The sequence below is a fragment of the Neopelma chrysocephalum genome, unplaced genomic scaffold (assembly GCF_003984885.1).
Source record: "Neopelma chrysocephalum unplaced genomic scaffold, ASM398488v2 Primary Assembly neopelma1_86, whole genome shotgun sequence".
Classification (NCBI taxonomy): Eukaryota; Metazoa; Chordata; class Aves; order Passeriformes; family Pipridae; genus Neopelma; species Neopelma chrysocephalum.
In genome coordinates this window covers 2,887,780-2,907,869 of record NW_020897748.1, presented here as the reverse complement: position 1 = coordinate 2,907,869, position 20,090 = coordinate 2,887,780, and the positions used below count along the sequence as shown (strand labels likewise).

Sequence of the window (20,090 nt, the reverse complement as noted above, 5' to 3'; positions counted from 1 at the left end):
CTTGAGGTCTTGATGCATGGATTTCTGGTTCAGATGTTAAAAGGTGTTAAAGATGTGCCGTATTGAGAAGAAAAACCAAATAGAAACCAAAAGAAAACTGACCTCTTCCACATCTGCTGAAACAATATCATCTTGTTCTTCATCCCTGCCACGAACTGGTTGGGACTGGCTGATTCGTCTTTGCTGAGGATTCCTTATGATGTAAGATGACTGAGATTGACTAGAACTTAAAAAAAAAAAAATAAAACGACCAAAAAAGTAGATTTGGACCTCTGGATGTCACTTAATGTAAAGCTAACAAAAACTCCAAAATAAAATCACCTTTAAAAGTCATTGAGAAAAATGAAGTGAGCATTAACAAATTTTACCTGCTAGACTGGTCAGATGATGGTCTGGGTGGCAGAGGCTCCACAGAAAACAGTTCTTCACTTCCCTGCATAGCGTCTATACTAGTGCTAGCAAGAGTAAATGGTGCAGTGGGACGTGCAATTCCCATCCTGACTGGAATAATTAGAGATTCTGCTACATTGCACAACTCTTCAACAGCATAGGGCAACAATGCCTGGAATACACGTTTACATTTTCCAATTGGCTGTGGAATAAAATTGCTGGGGGAAAAAAATACAGAAAAATAAAGGTCAAATACATTTTTTTCCCCAAAAAAACTTCATGGCAATATTATTTGTCTTGACTTTTTGAGGAAAAAAAAATATCTTTAACAAATACATACATTTGTGTGGATAATAACAATATGCACAGCTATCCATGGTAGTTAAAAAGTTGTATCATTCCATAATTCAAGACTAAGGCTTGGTATCTAAATCTACTACTGACAAACAATGATAGATTGCAATTTTAGCATGTCAAAAGAAACTCTACTTCCAAAAATCCTAACACTGTAAACAGAAAGGTTCAGTATGAACAAGTAAGCTTAACAAGCATTGCATTAAAAAGCTACATGACATATCATCAGCTGTGGTGCCATCCTGAGGTTTGCATCTTCTTTCCACGTCTGTCTACAGACCACAAATTAATTCAGATGTTTCTGCCTATTGTTCATTTGTATCAACTCATTTAATAAGAGAATAAATATGTAAATAAAGAAAAAAAGGCAAAAACCCCCCACCACAATCAATACACACATCTCCACCCCTTACTTTTTCTTTTTGGAGGAAGCCATTTCCACACTAAGAATGACAAACACTCTTGCCACAGAACGCAGAAATCTCATTGTAACAGCAATAGCTTCTTCTCTGCGTCCTGGCGTATACTTGTTTTGTAATTCCTTTACCAGAGTACCCAGCAAAGTATCTAAGAGCTGAAGAAACAGGACATTACAACCTAGTTTAGACGCATGAAATAAGACAGATTGAGATTCAAAGGGAGATCACAGTCATCGCAGTATGAATTCACAAAACCAAGACTAACTTGAAGTTAGTTTTAAATTAGTCCCCAAGCATATGATCCAAGATACACTATAGTATCACACTATTCAGAAAATCTATGTAAAACATGACTAAGAGTGCTTACCAAAATGTCTGCTGTACACTTGACAATAAGGCAGTGTGTAAAACAGTCCAAGCGAATAGTTCCACTTTGCTGATTAAGGTAAACTTGCTCTTCAGGCAGAAGATGACCTATCCTACTGCTTGCACTAAGACTTGGAAAAAAACAAAAAGAAAGGAAATAAATTTATGTAAGTCAGCAGGTCTCAAATATCAGATTAAACTTTACAATGACAACTATGTGTAAATACACACGGGTCTTTATTTTCCTGGGAGCCAAACATGATCATGGACTTCAATGCATTCCAGTCCTGCAAAACACGTTCCAAAGCAAGCTGGGCAAAACGAGGAGGTTCTAAATCATGATCAGGCATATCAGAATCTAAAAAAAACCAAACCAAAACAAAAAAAAGCAATATAAGAAAGAGGTACTGAAATATGGAATTTGCCTTTTATTTCACTGAAATGGCTCTTACCTTCAGGATTTGCAGTTTTACGATTACGATCTTCCCTAATTCTAGGTGGTCTGTACTGGCAATGTTCTACAGTTTGCCTGGCAACTGTCTGTACTAAAAACAACAGCAGATGTTCTCCTCTGCAATGAAAAAATTATTAGTAGAAGTATGATATACCACATATTTAAAAAGAATAATTTTTTTTCTGCCCTAGCCATTGCAGATATGAACTTACCTGCTATTTGGCATGGTGACAAGATTTGTGGTGGTAAGCAAGCGGTAAAGGAGATCAAGGCGAGCAGACTTTTGTCCAGCAATTAGTGTTTTACACTTGCACTTCTCCCAGCAATCGCAGTAGGCCGTTGGAGATGTTCGTTTGAGCCTACAAGAAATGGAAAAGGTGAGGTGCAACTCTGTTCAGTAATATACCAATCTTCTCTGAACAACCTGAGGGGGGTTAAGTGTACATCTTAAGATTCCTGCTGGAGTTTACTTCTTACAGCAGCAAGATGACAAAACCTAGCTTAAAGGAGAAACAGAGTCTATATGTGGCAGCACTTGACATTTGCTATTCATGTTTCTTACGCTCATTTAAGAGGGCAGTTTCACTACAGAGCTTTTCATAGTTCCTTAGTAAAACTCATCCAAGACAATTTATTCTTCCCTAAAATAGCCTCCACCCAAGAAAGTTAAGTTGGAAATACTCATGACATGCAGTAAAATCTCAGTAACTGTTACAGTGCTGAGAATATCTTTATAATTGTATCTGTTAGCTTATTGTAGCAAGGATATTAATGTTGTAAGATTCACAGCCTGTAACAGCAGCACATAACATCTGCAGCTTCAAAGTTTTAGGCCAGGTTGATCTGACACTTCGTGATTGCTTGCTCATTTTTCCCTTTATTACAGTTATCTTAAGAGATTAATATGCTGCACTTCTTTAAGAAAATTCACAAGAATGATCAGTCATCTGGATTCACTGGCTCCAGAAAACTCCTGGGGGCACCCAAAATGAAAAGTGTTATTTAGATACAATATTCTTAGAACATTAGGCACTTTGTGGGTGTCAGAATTACTCATTTACTCTAAATTCTAAGAATTGAAAAGCAGAAGACTGCTTCAGGTTACTCTTTTAATTCTGACTCATAAAATAAATCTTACAGAGAAGAATGAAAAGAAGGCATTTGAAGTATTAATCTTCTTTGTCTAAGACTGGAACACTCTGGACAAGGAAAAAACTTATTAACTATCAGTAAACAAAGGAAACAACAAAATATTGCTTTAATTATAAGAAACAGAACACAATACTTACTTGCAGTCATGCCCTTTGTGACAGACCCTTGCACATTCTGTGCAACAACAAAGTGATTCCAACAGGCCACATGTTCGGCATTCAAATATATCCTAAAAAAAATTACCAAAAATATTGTGCATAGTTTTCTTCCTACTTGCAATCTCACAGTATTTCAGGATACAATAACATTGCACTTATTTAAATTGATGCCTTCGCTTAGAAGGAGGTCAGTTCTAGAGAGTGAACCTTTGTTGTGAGTTAGAGTGTTCAGTGTTTTCAAAGAGCTGTGTCCACCCAACTTCTTGCCAAAGTTAAGCAGTGGGGGAAAAGCCACATCCATTAATAGCCATGTTCTGAGGAACTTAATCAGCTTTGAGAGTACAAAGGAATTCAGGGAGGCAGTAACTACACCAGATGTAAAAGTCACAGTAATTTAAACAATGCAATTAATAATTTAAGAGTCGGATTAGTAGACTAACACAATGCATGGTCGAAACATATTCCTATTTACTTTAAAAGAAAAAAAACACCCAAACTTACTTGGTTAATATGTTCTGCACCAGTCCAGGTAAAACTGCATGTATCATTACAACACAACACATACAAAGGAGAATCATCGGGATTTGTACCAGAAGGACAAACCATTCCCATGAACACATCATCTTCTTTTTCACTGGAAGCTGCTTCAGCTAAAATGATCAATATAACACTAGTGTTAAAAACAACACCCCAAAAATAACCAAAACCTACCAACAGAATCCATACCCAGGAGATGTTTGCCATTACAAAATCTCATACAGAATTAGAAGTTTAAATAAAATCTGTTACGGCTTCTTGAGAAAACTTTCTGCTTGTCACATTATTTCTTACAAAAGCTGCTGAAAACCCCTAACTGAAAAACACACCCATCAACTCTTCCCTAGTTTTAAATTCACTGATACGTTAATCAATTCAATCAATTCAGTGAACCACCATTTCGAAGGATTATGGACAATATTCTTAAAAGGAACATCCTTGTACCACACACAGTCCTATAGAACTGTGGTATGACAATGTCAAATCCACTTAAGTTTCTCCCTAAGTTCAATTCCACATATTTCTCTCAAACAATCAAATATCAACACTGAAAAATAGTCACAAAACATTTGTTTGTATGTAAGTTTTTTCAGGAACAGGATCTAGCTTGGCATATTGCTTTATCATATCAGGATTTTTTCAGTTCAAAGAAATAAATTTTGCTACCAAAAAATAGTACCTTAATCCACTGGTTTGAAAAGCAATGAAATGCTGAAAAGACTATAAAGAACACAAAAGCAATAATACTCATAGAAATCTCTTGTAATATACACACTAAAGAGGAAGATACTCCTTAACAGCAAAATGTCCAAAACATGAAGCAATATACAGTTTTAATAATGATTCTGCATACATGTTAAACTTTAGAAAAATTTAGGAAACCACATGCTAATAATTACTGAAACTGTTGTACCTTTAGCAATTTTCTGTGCAGTTTCTAGAATTGTAATTGCAGCAGGATATGCCCGGCCACTAACTGCTGACATAAACGGTGTCATGCCTCTTGCATCCCTAGGGAAAAAAAACAACAGACAAGTTAAAACACTGCATTTTTTTGTTATAACAGGCAATGTAGGACACAAATATAGGAAAACTTTGCACTGCAAATCTTGTGCAAACAGAAAAGCCACTGAGTGAATAAGCACTCTTATTTATTTTACTTCTGTGAAACAGACCTACTTTTAAAGGATGGTAGGACACAAATACAGTTGATATTCTAACTCCCTTCATTTTAACTAACAGGCTTTTAAATAAGCTTTTTAAAAAGGCTTCTACATAATATATTTCAGATGATATAACATTACAAAGGAGAGCAAGAATTCATATGAAAATCCTTACTTAGCTGACAGCAATTCTCGTAGATAAGGTTGCAGAACAACACTATCACACAGCAATTTCAGTATGAAATGAGCATTTGCCTTCCGATCCTTTGATTCTACTACAGATGGTTCGGTAGAAGGACCTGTAATGAGAGAAAAAAAAATTGAAGAGAAACAGTTTTTCCTCAAAAAATTACTACCTGTTAAAAGTAAATAATTCAATGATTCACTAGGGTGATTAATTAGTAGCTTGACTATTCAGTGCTTTCAGCAATACTTCACTGAAGTATTGTAAATTTCAGTTCCAAATTATATTCTGAAATACACAGAGCAATCCCAATTTCATACTGATTACCACAGCTTTACATATTTGCCATTCCCCAGGTAAAAATAAATTTTTACATAAAACATAACATGGTGCTTCATTTACTTTCTGCACACTTGTGACATTCTGCTTCAATCCAATCTTCATCTGATAAGAGGCATTTTCATATGCAGAAAGTCTGTGCAAGCAAAGACAGCTTTTGAGATAATTTTCCTTCTAAAGCATAATCAAATAAGCAGTATGTCCTCACCTGGTATTGTGGAGGTGCTAGGTCCTTGGCCGGTGCCAGTCGCTGCTGTGGTAAGAGATCCCACAGCGGGGGCCAGGATAAAATCAATGTCACCATCTTTCAGTAAACAGAACAGCAGGATGTATATCAATACATAAAAACATCCCTAACAACATGCTCTTGCTGCAGTGTCTAACACACTGCAGGTTTTCTCTATTTAACTGGTACTCTTTCCTACAAACGGCCACATTCCTAGATCAGCATTACAAAGAGCACTTCCCAGAAGTTTGACACCAGTGTTAGAAAGACACAAACTGGATTTGAAAACAGCTGTTAAGTCTTCAGTAAACTCTTAAAGTTACCTCAATGACCTCTTGCTACCTCAATGGCATTAGACAGACTTCAGAGTGAGACTAAAATAAGTTAATAGCCATCAGTTCCTTGATCAACTCTCTCCTTCTACAGTATAATGTCATACATGAGCAGACTTACCTGGATCCATTGCAGGAGGATCTGGAACCCAGCTGGGAGGAGCAATTGGTGGAGAAACCGGGTCCTGGTGATCACTGGATGAAGCACCAGCTTCATGTCTGCCCAATCCAGCAGCTCTCAAGGATCTTCTCATCATTTCCCTTAATCTCAAACTGAACGCAAAACCAAGGCAAAAATACTCTCATTTTTGTTTATAATTAGAACATTTTAAAACAGAATTTCACACTGGGAAAGGAAACCATTTTATTTCAGCATAAAGTAGAACTACTCTAGAGTTATTTTTCATTACCATATTCATTTTGTTGCAACAGAATATAATGGCCTTGGAAGAACAGTCAGCCAGCAATGCATCAAGACAGATTGAGCCCAGAACGCATACCTAGTCACCATAGCACTGCCTCTTGTAGGCAGCAGCTGATGGGCATTATCACCACTATTTGACATTCCTTTCACCCCAAGCTCACTGCCAGGGGTGTTAAGCTTCTGCAAGGATTTGCTCTTGTTGCTACTGCTTTTTAAAATCTAACTACAAGAGGTTAATGAAAGAATAAAAAAACAGGTCTTGAAAAAACTTATTTTCAGAGGAGTTATTTGTTTATTTAACACGAAAGTACTACTTCACTGAGGACAGTCAGTAAACAATTTCAAGAAATTCTGTATCATCTTACTAGAGGAAAAGGTGTACGTGGTGGTGTTGGGTTTTTTTTAAATGCACTTCCTCTTAAGATTAATGTCTCCCAAGCACGTCAGAAGGAAGCTTCTTACCCTTATCCTCCACATCAAAAAGATCATGGTGATGAGGACTGTAGCTTGGGAAGGATTAAGGCATCGCTTCATGTCAATTGCTCTGAACAGAGAGCTAAGTAAAAGAATTGTACTATGCCCTCAGCCAGAGTGCTCTGAACTGACTAGAACTCAGTACAGATACCGTCAAATTCCCTCCAAGTGAGCACCACTCAGTTCCATCACAAAAAGAGGAAGAACATAAATGTCATCAGAAATTACAATTCTGTCAGGGTCAGAAACATCCTTTAGAGCACCCTCGATACAAAGGACTCTCATTATGACAATGATTGCTTAGGATAAAAAGGATCAACTTAAGTTCTTCCCCACCAGTGTTGGTCTCAGTATTTATCTGCATAAGTGACCAGTTCTCTCAGAAATTCTCTTACAACAAGCCTGGGCACCCGTACAATACTTCCATGATACTTAATATTTCTTGGTAAAGAACACTAGAGCTTATCCTCAAATTCCCTCTCCCCACAAAAAGGAGCATTTTCACTTCACAACTGAGGAGACAAAGCACCAATCCCAGAAAATAGAATTAATTTAGAAATATCCCACCATTATTTCTCACACCAGAAAAAGTTTAAATAAAACCCACTAGAGCTGTAGTTTGGGGCTTGAAGAAGTGAAATCCAACTTTAGGCTAGTAATAGAGCCCATTCTTAAACTAAAAGGAAAGAATTAATAACAGATTGGTAATTAATATGGAAATTAGCATACAGAAAACAAGAAGAAAGCATTACTGCATTTACCTTCTGCTGCTTGATGATCCTGCCCTATTTCCTGGACCATTACTTGACACAACAGAGATTGCATTTGCAATTGCTTCCACAGCTGAGAGCCTTTCAGCAAATGTATTCCTTTCAGAGCGCTCTGCTTCTGAAAAATTAAGAAAAGTGTCAGTGCTAAAATTTCACTTGGGAAAATTATAAGAAAGGAGTATAAAATATGAAATGTCACTAGTCAGAAAGTGTTCCCTGTATTTATTTTTTTTTTTTTTACATTTAGAGGGACAGAACTTAACAATGATTCTGACTGGGTTTGGTTTCTAAAAGGCCATTAAGGAAGTAAATTCGAGGCACCCAAGCTCCAGTAGAAGCTTTCAGTATCGTCAAGAGACAAGGACCTAACATGTAGCTGGTTCCAGATACCTGTCGAGTCAAGGCTTCAAAAACAATGACAACAACAACAAAAAAAAACCCAAACCCAAATGAAACCAAACAAAAAAATCAACCAACCAAACAAACAAAAAACCCAGACCACCACCAGAAAACAACCATACAAACCACACTTCACAATGAGCATCCATGAACAACAGTGCAAAGTTGTGGGCTTGTACGATACACACTGTACATACAAACATGCTTCGGAAAACCCCCCTGATGGTTATGAGTATAATAAGGCAGCACAAACAGTTTGCATGAGAAGGAATGAGCATTTCTTCTAACATCTACAACCCTAAGCACCGTAACACCCAGAGGTTTTATTCATAATGAGGACTGAATTGTGTCAAGTGCAATACAAAAAAACCCCAAAAGCTTCGTTGTACAGTTACAATACAACTTGAAGCAACCACTTGAATCAAAGACCTAATGTAGATTTATTTATCTGCAACATAAATACACAGATAAAGCAGTAAAGTCAGATGTACAAGGTTTGCACAGAGTAACAGTCATTGCTTTTTTAGGAACTACTGACAATTAAAGATCGCATAACCACTACACAGCAAATTGAAATGAATCACTAGCACCACGGATCCAGAAAGAACTGAAAGAGAAGTCACTTTCAGCACAACGCAGGCCAGGAGAGGGATAATTTTCCTTTCAGTGGAGTGAAAGACAACTTTTGGTACAAACTAGAAGGAAAAGCTGTATTTCTGAACACAGAAAAATATTTCCTTAAAGTGACTGATAATTCTTTCAGGACACGTCTCAAAGATGTTAGGGCTAGTGCTCACCTTCCACTTAAAGACTTTTCGAACTGGCAGTCATCTTATATACTTATTTTCACACTGACAGCACTAAGACCTAGATAATTCCTCTTTTTTTTTTAAACAGGAAAGTGCCATTAATACCTGTCATTCAAAGAATCAGACAAACCAATGGTGTTTGTCAGCTTTCACAGTATGTTTATTCTTTAGATCCTTCTACTCATCACTACCTGAAGGAGTAAAGATCCTAGGTTTTGCTTGTTCACAAGCATGGGCAGGCTTCTTAGATAAAAATCACCTAATACCCACAGCAGATGACTAAGCACTTACAGAATAGTATTCATGTGCCCCTGGCTCTACACAAGTTGACCTGTAGCTGACAATGAATTGCCACTGTATTTGTGCTGTACTCCTTTCTCAGATCCACTAGTTCTCCTAACTCATGACCCATCACTTGGTACTTCTGGACCCCTCACACAGCAGATCACAGCTCTTGAGAGTGATCTCTCCAGCAATACAACCATTCTCCTGCAACAGGTTTCACTTGTTCTGGCAAAAGTAAACTGTAACTGAATTTTCGCTGTTCCACTTACTCAGTTTATTTTTGGAGACCCATCAGTCGTAAATGCTTTGGCCCTAATGGTAATTTGCTGTTCTGTTGGTTAGTGAAATCTGTCCCAATTCCCTATACAAAACCCCTCAGTTTTCATGTGTTCAGTGATGTTGGTTGAAATTCACATCATAACTCTTTAATGATTTCCCATGCTTTGGACACTTCTTTTGGACATGTTTCTTCCAAGATCCTTTCTATCGGCAAGACTGAGGAGATACCAAAACATAGAAACAGAGCAGCCTTCCCCCAGCTTTGTATATCTGGGGCCACTTCCTGCAATTCATTTACCCAACATTGCAGGAGCTATGGCAAAATTAGGCACAGGATCTGAGAGAAAAGGTGAAAAAAAGCTTATCCCTGCCCTCAATAATTCCTGTCACTTAGGGAGGAATCTATATAAAGAAGAATGAAGAATCTCAGGCAGGTACTAGCTGGGAAGGGGTACTGTGTTCTGAAATTGTTAAGAAACATCATATCTGTAGTCTGGAATTGAAGCCTTTACTCGCAAATCAAACTTCTCTTATGGTTTAAGAGATGGCCTTGTAACTCCCAGACAGTAACATTAGTCACCACTGCCCTCCACATGATGCAACAAAAATAAGCTTGCCCTAATACCCATCACTAACAGTTACAGTGGAAGCTAAATGAGCCCTGAATCTAAAGGTATTAATCCCCTTCAAGAACAAGTTTTATGAGGGGAAAGAGAGAGGCAGAGGAGTGTTACAAGTCTATCAGGTTCATGTTTTTCATTTTTCATAAAGTTAAATTACATCCAAATGAAGTTACTGGAAAAAAACTGTCAAGGTTGCAAAGACAAGCACTCAAATTAGGAAAAGTCAGATTAAGTTTGCCTATGCATCCTCATTTCAGATTCATTGTGTGCTTACAGTAAACGAATCTTCAGTTACACAGTTGGGGTTTGTTTGTTTATTTTGGGTTGTTTTTTTGTTTTGCATTTTTGTCACTCCACCCACCCTGCCCCAGGCAACAAAACCCCTGCCTCAATCAGTGCACAGGATGGACGACACACTAAAGATGAAGGGTTGTACAATGAGCAAGCTGTTTATGCCTTATTTGCTGCAACATTTGGAAGGGGTGAGTAAGGCAGCAACAGCTTGACACAGAGAGGGAGAAACATCGTCTTGTGTTTAATGCCACTGAACATCTGGAGAACTGGAACCTATTTCTGCCACATCTAACAGCACACAGAACTTTGTGAAACAAGTTTTTACAGATGATTGTGATACATTTTACTAATTTCTGGACACCTAAAAGGTGCTTGACTCACAGAAATAATTAATATTCACGAATCAACTAAAACTACTATTATACAGCTCTAGAATAAAGTGTTTTGAAATTACACTTTTTCAAAAAAATGAGATCAGGCCCTAGGCTTCTCAAACAAAACCCTCAAAATTAGTTAATACTTTGAATACAGAAAAACTTCAAGCAAGAGATGAGAAAGCTGCAGCATTACCCCCATTCTATAAATAGGGATATGAGGAACAATTAAGGTCTACAAATGACTAAAATTCAATGACAGCACCATACAAAAATCCCACAAGGAAGTTCATTCATTATTCAGTGCAGGGTTTGTATGGTGTGCAATAGTAAGGAATGGGGCCACACACTGAATGATGAGGATAAAAAGAAATATTGAATAGCTACCCATTCGGTGAGCACCGTCCATCTTGTGCACTGAATGAGGTAGTCCTGTGGAAAAAATAGTATGACGGTGTAATTAAAGACCATTTCACAATGCATACCCATGTATAGCACATGGGTAAACTTAATTCTGGCATTTCCTAATTTTTGAGTGCTTGACTTAGCAACCTTGTTCTGTTAACATGCTTTTTACATATCTGTATTTAATAGATTTTTTTAAATGGTGTCAGTAACTGGCATTAATAGGTCATTCTTTCGCATTTCTTGCTACATGTCAATGGCAAGTAGCATTTCTTATTGGAGGCATTAACATACACTATAGCACTTGAAAAATATTAAATACTGTTTCTCATAAAAGTTTTTTAGTGATATAATGGGGATACTAGTGATATAACAGTAGAAAAATACTTTCTTCATCTAAAATTAACATGTGAATGTCAAAAGTTCATCTTTTATAATCAATCAACTTTTGAATTCTTATAAAACCTTACGAGAGCGATAAAAATGTCTCAGCACCTTTGAAAGGCTTGGACACATTTCAGGTGCTAAATTATAATATACCCAAATATGAAGAGAGCAATCTTTATTTCAGATTTCTTGAAAATGTATAAAAAGTTTATCTTCAATATATTTTCATGATATTGTTGAACTCACCCTCTTCCTCTTTTGTTTCTTTGTTGCTGGTTGGAAAGCATACAGATACACAAGCATGCAGAATGTTACGGTTTCCGTCACATCTATGGCCAAGGAACGTCTGCAGCATTTGTGGATTCTGATCCAAAACAACTGCTTGTTCAAGATTCATCAGGTATTGTCTGCAAGCTTCATAGTCACATCGAAGAATGTGCTGCATTAATGTTTGTTTCTGTACTCAAAAGAACAAAATATTTTAGAAATGAAAGTACAAACAGAAGGCATATACAACCTTCCTACATACTTCTAATTTTCCATTTTTGAAGTTAATAGAAAGGTCTTTATCTAGGATAATGGTTGGAAGTCAGTGGAGGAACCGTTGGAAATATGTATGATCTCAGCTATAGCACTGTTAAAAACAACTGCATGCATTCAGGTACAGACAAGAGAAAGGAACAGAGAGGCTTAATCAGCAGAAGCTGTGAGGCTCACAAAAGCATTCCTTTGGCTTCACAGCTGGATTCCTAAGGTAGTTTACTTCTATTTCATGGCTACATGTAACATGGGGAAAGTGGTACCACGGAAAAAACCTAAGGGGGCTACATGAACTAGCTCTTACATATTTCTTTTTAAACAAGTGATATATGCACTGAGAAGTGAATGATTAGAAGCTGTTGAAGGCCTGGGAGGTTCACCGCATATATAACGAGTTTTTCCACAATTATGGAGTAGTACTTCACTGTGCAATCCATCTCAGTCTAACAGGTACACAGTACCTCGGGGTGGCAGCAGAGCACACGGCACATCTAACCACACCGCCCCAAATCACTGAGGAGTTTTTACAAGTATGACATACAGAGACTCTACAGGCAATTCAAGTGAAAAAACCTTCGCTTGACTCTCATAGTTTCCTAGTGTATGGTCCAAATATATGATTAAAAAAAAAAAAACAACTTAAAATATATTGCATTCTCAAGAAAACACGTTGCTGGATTCCTCAGAAAAACTGTGCACCCATGAGACAAAAAAGACTGTACAGTTTTGGTAGACATTTTAAAACGGTAATCATTTTAAAATCAATGCCTGAAAGAAACTTACTAATTAAAAGCCTGATACAGAAGTCATGCACCCCAAAATGGATCTTTCACTTTACTTGGTAAACATGTTTGTATTTTCATGTTTCTAAGAGAATCTTCTGCTGAAAGTAGCTTGTTCGAAATAGTGAAAATACAAATCAATATCTAAACACAAAGCTGCTTTAAGCATAACTTTATAATACCAAAGGGAAAAAAGCATGTAATTGGGTAGTAAAGAAAATATTTACCTCGACAGCCATAATGATAATAGCAGCTTTCTTTTTGATGGTCGAGTTAGCAGGAAGATTTGTTAAGGAATGAACACCCATTCCAAGACTACTAATAGGTGGAAGATCAAGCCAGTCAGGGTCTCGTATCCCACCCATACAATCTTTTGCCATTGGATAGATTGTACCATTTCCATCTCTAAGAATAATAGGTGATTCCTACATTTGGGGAAAAAAGGTTTTATCAATAAATCTCCATAGATTATAAATACTATCCTTCCAAAAAGGTCCAGTTCTTCTTGACTGCCAACAATGACAAGAGTTTACCTAAGATTCTCATTTATGTCATGGTCTCCTATCATTACAAGTGGTGCAGCGTAAGATACGAGATTCCCCTCTGCAAATGCCCAAAATGTGCTTAACATAGTAAATACTACTATCATATACATACATTATGAAATGTTACCAGTGAAACATATAGTACCTATACTTTCAGCTTACTTAAATGCTCCAAATAAATTTGAATACATTGAAATTCAAATTCAGTTATTTTGACAAAAATGTTTCCTTCAATTATCTTAAACAAAGTATATTGTGTTTGTGGAAGAGTTGCACAAAACCTTAATATATATTTTTAATGTCAAATACAGGGTTTTTTTCTGTTAATACTTCCATTTATTATCAAGAGTGGATCTTTATCTGATCCAGTTCCAAAACATAGCTAGATAACAAGCTTACACTAACGCAGGAACCATTCTGTCAAGTTTTTTCCCCCTTTTTTTTTACATTCAAGGTAGAATTTGAGTGAGATGTGCTTAGGTGAATTGATTGCTATTCCCCTTGTGCCTTCAGAATATTAATGGCAGCATCAAGTCTTTCATAACCTGTTTGAAAAACTATTTCTCTGCCAGACTTCAGAAAAGCCTTACAGAAGGCTGTAACGTCTCATTCAAAGATGATGGAAGTGAATTGCAGTGAGGTTAAATGACTGAGACAGAAAACCACAAACCTGTCCAGCTGTAAAAATAGCAACACTTCTCTCATTCTGACCCAGGAATGCAATGCTGCTGGTAGGGAAATTATTTTCCTGTTCAGCCTTTCCTGTGGCGAGGTCAAATATGCAGTATCGAACCCAGTTCCCAGTTTTCAGCACAGCATGCACTCCTTCAAAGATACATGAAGAAAAAAGTTAGTGTCTTACTGATGGCATCTAGTAAAAGAACTTCTAACTAAAGCACTTTCAAGGAATTACTAATATCAATGGAAACAACTGTGCAAGTTCTTTTGCCAGTAGGTATTTTCTGCTAGGACAAGAGATAGATAATAAATAATAAACAGAGCTGGACTTATGGGGTAAGTCCTACTTACCTTTTGAATCTACATTTACTGCTAGGATCTCTGTTTTTTCAGGAATACACAGCTTTTTAGGTGTCCTTTGGAAACAGTCAGGAACTTTTGGAGTTCCACCAGTTTTTACAACCTGAAAACATATGTAAAATTTTACGCTGCAATTAAGCACACACAGTGCTGACATTTCAAAATGATTGCTTCCGCAGTGTTTTACAAACACATACCTGCAGTTCATCTATTCTGAGCAGCCTACAGTCTTGGAGAAGAGAAGAAGGATCGGGATCTGAATTAGAACTGCTCTGACAGTTTGCATTACTGGAGGTGCCCGGAAATTTCACAGCAACGTATGCACCATCCACTTTTAGCACCTACAGGCAGAACACATTACAGTTCTATCAAAAGCTTTGAACAGAATCTGATTTGCTTCAAAATAAACCAGACCTTTATCAGGAAAAGAAAACCATTTACAATAATGAGTGTTAAATTCTACAGCTCTTGGTCAGTAGCCTTGGCGTTTTGCTAAAATTACTGAAATCTTAAAAACTTGGATTTCTTACTGACTTCATAAGCACCGTGAATCAGATCAAAGGTCCCTCCACTTCAACATCCTATGTCCAACAGGAAGCAACATCAACTGACTAGAAAAGTTCCTACTGATACTCCCAGCTTCTGCCTCCTGAAAACAGCAGGACAACTTCATGTTTAATAGCCTGGATAGACCCTTCTCTTAATAATTTGTCCAATCACATTTGGAAATAAACACCATCCTTGTGGCAATGAAGTCCAAACATTAGTTTACAAAAAAAAAAATCTACACTGATCATCTTAGCTCTTATACTACAAGACAAAGGAAACACCTGGGTTTTGGTTGGATTCTTGTTGGCCCCCTCTGAGACTTTTTAAAGCCTCTGTCACAGAGTCTTAGTGCTCCTTCCTCAAGAGGAATGTGTATAGTGGAAAAAAGAACTGTTGGTTTATGGTCTATTACCTGTTCTGTACACTCAATGATAAAGTTCTCTGCTCAGTCCTTAGGACTGAAGGATACAGACAAGTCTATCCAAACATTCTTCATGCATCTGTGTCTTTCTCTGGCCCCCAAGGAAATGGAAGTTATTCAACCCCACATTCACACAGTCATTTCTAAGACTGTAAGCCTCTCCAAAGAGTTGCTACCATGTATATCTAATCAGAACTGTCAAAACAGGCTTCCTTGATATAGAAACTTATGCTGTCAACAAACAACAAGGCCCTTTGAATTTCCAGGTGAGACCGTAATTTTCTAAAAAGGAAAACAAAGCTAAGAAAGCAGGGAATGAGGGAAGGATTGACAGTATTTAATTTTGAATAGAAATAAGAACTCTGTGTGCTCTCTGTCTTGATCAAAACTAGATATAAGCAACCATCAATCTTGATTAGGCCCTAATTTCAACAGTGTCTACAGAGAAGCAATATAAAGACCTAGATGTAATCAACTTTATCTAAAAAGGCCTCAACAATAGAAAATATCTCTCAAATTTTCAATATACTGTAATAAAAATTCAGGCATTTCCATGTTTTCCCCCAATTTCTTTATCTAAGTGCACCCTCTCGAGTGCACTAGAGAAAATGATATATTGACAAACATTAAAGCATTAGCAGATTTTTTGTTACAAAAATTACTGTGGATAGGCACAGCTCTTGCTCCTCACATTCTGAAACTTCTCTCTAGAAGCAGAATTACTAGTTCTAGTAGAGCATCACTAATGGCTCTAAGAATACTACTCAAAAATTTCAAAATTCAGACCAGTCAACACATTCACAAGCATTAACTGTCATCTGGACTATAAAAAGACAGATTTCTATTGAGATTGGAACACTAAACAAAAGCTGTGATTTAGTCAGAAAATTTATTCAATGAAAATTTGGATGTTTTTAAAATAATCAGACTAATTTACAAGCCTGAAATTGCATGCCAATGGTTCAACCACAGCTTCTAGCCAACATGTAGAATCTTTTTTTTTTTAAATGACTAAATGTTGCTACAACAGCTTTGTAAATTTGGGCTGCTTTCTGAAAGAAACACACCTTAAGAAAAGGCACAATTCCCAAATATTTGACATATCCTATCTTCACAACTGAAAGTTTTTTCCAACATGCTTTCTGGCTGCTCTTAATGTTATCAACTACATCACTTCTCACTTACATCACTTTCGATTTATTCAATGAAATGCTGGCAGCTTTTAAAGTGCTGGAACTCTGTGGTGACTCTTTCAGAGTCCACATGGCAAATATTTTTTTTCTTCCTCATTCAAGAAGAAAATCATATATCTTTAAAAACTGATGGGGCTGAGAAGATATTCACAGCATTTGAAGATTCTTCAAAGAGTAACTAAAATCAGTTCTTTAGTTGAAGTTACTATTATTACTAGGCTACCACTGTTGGCTGTTACACAGAAAGAAAATAAAACTATCCACTGATGTAGCGAGCAAGGAGCTTGAGTGAAGCACTTGACAGCAATTGTACACTGAAAGCTCCAAAGCAGAAATGTGGTATAATGAGCTGGCAGCAAACAAGGTAAATATGCAACAAACATTCCTCTTTAATTGAAATTATATAAGTCTGAGATAATTGAAAAACTCATTAACAAAAATAAAATGCAAAAGCTTAAAGGATTTAGATGCTTTAGCTTCCAGAACTAATGTACTTAACACTATTGATATTGCTGAAGCAGAAGTTTCACCAATTAGAAACAAGCATTTTACAGAACTATATATACAATGTTTGCCTTATTAGGCCTTAATTAAAAGAACGGAATCAAATGAATGAAAAAAGCAAGCAACAACATGGAAGTTTAAAGATTTTTTTTTCTAAAAGCAGAATACCTTTTTAGGGCATTTTCAACTACAGGATAATAAGATCCAATCTTTCTTTTTAATGGAAGAAGAAAAGTGATTTGACAAACTGAAAGATGAACATAGTTGTTATCTCCTTTATCCTCACCATCAACCCACTGCCACACTCCTTGACAACCACAATGCCACAGGTAACCGTAAAATCTTTCCCTCTCCAGAACCACCACATTCCCTCTCAAGACACAGCAGCAGAAGACCAGGGAAAATACACTTTTTATTTCTTATCCAATCTCCTTGTTGGAATGGAAGAAATTTTAACATCACAGAAAAGGCTTCTACCTCTACTCACAAAGTACAATGAGCACTTTCAAAGAAATACTGACACCATTTGTAAAATATTCAACTTTGAAGGATTAAAACCAGACTCCTAATAGGGACTGGGTAACTCTTCTGGGACAATAACCAATCTGACCTCTTTCAATTTATCATTCTCATTGCAAGGCTTCAATCTCAGACAGAAATTAAAAAAAAAAAAATTCAAGTGACTGACTGAAATAATGCAATAGAAAGTATAGGTTAAAGAACAAACTACTCAATCCAAATTAATGTTTCACAAAATACCTAGGAGCTGATAAGCTTTCTGGGCATAGGAACTGCAAAACTGGTAATACACAGGAGTCTCACCTGCTTGAGGATAACTGATGACCAGAAGCAGTTTGGGGAGACCTTGGTCACTGCCAATGGAAAGCCTCAGACCAAAATGAACCGCAGCTGCCAAAGAAAAAAGCAGCTCCAACTCAGGTTCCCTACCCCTCTGTTCTAAAAGGGGTTCCAGACACCATTTAAGCAATTTCAGAAAAGATATCCGGAAGCTAATGTGGTTAAGCAGAATATCCCAAAGTGCATGGGATCGACAAAAAAGGCTTCTATTCCTCTGATACTAGTGAGCTGTAAAAAAGGCTTATTTCAGTCCATATCTTTTTTAAATGACACTGAAAGACTCCATCAGACCTCTCACTAACACAGACAAGAGACAAGTGCCAGGCTTTTTCATTCCATCAGTCTTCCATTAGGTGGACAATCTTGTAATGACTACTTTCTCCATCTAATGACAGACTTGGAGGAATAAAGGCTTAGTTTTGTTCCAAGCCATAAAGGATTTAAATAGAAATAAGACTGAAAGGTAATAAATTCCAAGGAGCAAGATGACTAAACACAAGAGTACATCTAGCAGACATGCTTTCTTAATTCCTTTCAAGACTACCCCAATGTAAGAACTTTTGTACTCTCTGGTCATTTGCTGCTTTGGCATCATATGTAATACACACTTACAAAGTGTTTGTAAAATGCTGGTTGTAAGATCTACTGGTATCAAAATAATCACAAGCACTCAGGGGAGAGCTGTTACATAATCAAGTAAGTGCCCAGAAAGAAACAGGCACATTAGAAGTTGACACCATCTACGTGCCCACCATTGGACAAACAGAACACAGCAGGGAGCTTGGAAGGATTTCAATCAATCAGTTTTTAGAGACATCATGAAGCTGCTGTGTATATCTGAAAGCACAGATAGTTTTGTAAAAACAAAACTATTTCAGGAACACAGGCTGAGCATCAGTAAATTTGAACCTTTTTCCTATCTCTAAATTCCACCTCCTGAAGACTAAGTGAAAATTCTTTTATACCCTTATTATAAACTGTATTTCTTTCTTTAACCTGGACACCACCAGGCAAAATTTGTTATGATTTTATCCGCTGGATTTGATCTAAACACTAAAGTGTTACAAAACTGTAAAAGGAAAAACATGAATGACACTATACATCACTGGAAAAAGACAGTATGCTTTATGAACTAAAAAAAGCATCTTTGCCAATAGACTCAGCAATAGTAACAGAAGACAGACCACTTACTCGTTTTAGTAATTTAATGAAAATATTAACATAAAAATTCACGGTCATCTATATTTATGATAGTAGTTCTTGATTCAATGCACAGATACCTTCGCAACTGTACACAGAAATAGGAGAACAGTCTCTGCCCTGAAAATCCTGGGGTCTAAAACAGGAAGGACAGACAAGGACAAGAGGAACTTCCCCAAAGCTGGTATCAGAGGAAACAATGGTTTCAGTGACTTCAACTAGATTTTTTTTGAAGTTTCAATGGATTAAGTTGCTCCATGCTCCCTTCTGCAGAAATGACCTAAACATGATAATGAAAATTCATTATGGGCCTCCTTCTTTTCAAGATACTGCTCAAGGCAAATCTTTCTTACACTGCCGCACAAGTAAACCTATTAGGGATGCAAGTAAAAATAACTCTTATTAAACCCAACTGCCTTCTGTTGGACAGTTATTTCTCTTCTGGTAACTTTTTTTTTCATTTTCTATTAATCAAAGAAATAGAAAGCAATCCAATCATTTCCTCTTGTGGAAAACCTTTATTGGCTTTCTTGTTGCTCTTATTTTTGAAAAGCATACCAGAGTACTGTCTAGAGGTCCTAATCCCCCCTAACATGGCACAACAATGCAAAAGGAGAAATTAAGTATTTTCCTCTATAGGACTCTGAGTCACAGCAAAGGTTTATTAGAGAGAAAATAAAAAAAATTACAAGGACTAAACAGATTTTCTGCAGTAATAAATCAAATAACTTTATAGTCATATTAAGGAAGCATGTAATTTCTAATCAAAATATTTCTGTTCTTTGGTCGCCAGAACATGAGATTCACCCAAACATTCCACCATGTGTGTGTGTGTGTGTGTGTGTGTGTGTGTGTGTGTAAAA

General features: G+C 36.8%; 1 protein-coding gene across 16 annotated transcripts in view; it reads right to left on the bottom strand.

Moving 5' to 3' along the window:
- The window catches only part of UBR5 (ubiquitin protein ligase E3 component n-recognin 5), an 85,548-nt gene that overhangs the window by 20,175 nt on the left and 45,283 nt on the right, over positions 1–20,090 (bottom strand). For 10 of the 16 annotated variants that reach the window (XM_027692483.1, XM_027692472.1, XM_027692476.1 and 7 more), the window contains 20 exons: positions 14,700–14,843; positions 14,494–14,605; positions 14,135–14,289; positions 13,147–13,344; positions 11,844–12,054; positions 11,193–11,237; positions 7,734–7,860; positions 6,196–6,347; positions 5,725–5,820; positions 5,169–5,292; positions 4,744–4,841; positions 3,795–3,943; positions 3,273–3,364; positions 2,196–2,342; positions 1,982–2,100; positions 1,761–1,887; positions 1,531–1,660; positions 1,158–1,318; positions 369–608; positions 103–226 (listed from right to left, as the gene is read on the bottom strand). In XM_027692483.1, the coding sequence (XP_027548284.1) occupies positions 103–226; positions 369–608; positions 1,158–1,318; positions 1,531–1,660; positions 1,761–1,887; positions 1,982–2,100; positions 2,196–2,342; positions 3,273–3,364; positions 3,795–3,943; positions 4,744–4,841; positions 5,169–5,292; positions 5,725–5,820; positions 6,196–6,347; positions 7,734–7,860; positions 11,193–11,237; positions 11,844–12,054; positions 13,147–13,344; positions 14,135–14,289; positions 14,494–14,605; positions 14,700–14,843 (2,751 nt within the window). The remainder of the gene's footprint in view (positions 1–102; positions 227–368; positions 609–1,157; positions 1,319–1,530; positions 1,661–1,760; positions 1,888–1,981; positions 2,101–2,195; positions 2,343–3,272; positions 3,365–3,794; positions 3,944–4,743; positions 4,842–5,168; positions 5,293–5,724; positions 5,821–6,195; positions 6,348–7,733; positions 7,861–11,192; positions 11,238–11,843; positions 12,055–13,146; positions 13,345–14,134; positions 14,290–14,493; positions 14,606–14,699; positions 14,844–20,090) is intronic. The other 6 variants (XM_027692479.1, XM_027692482.1, XM_027692484.1 and 3 more) reach the window with 4 other exon arrangements.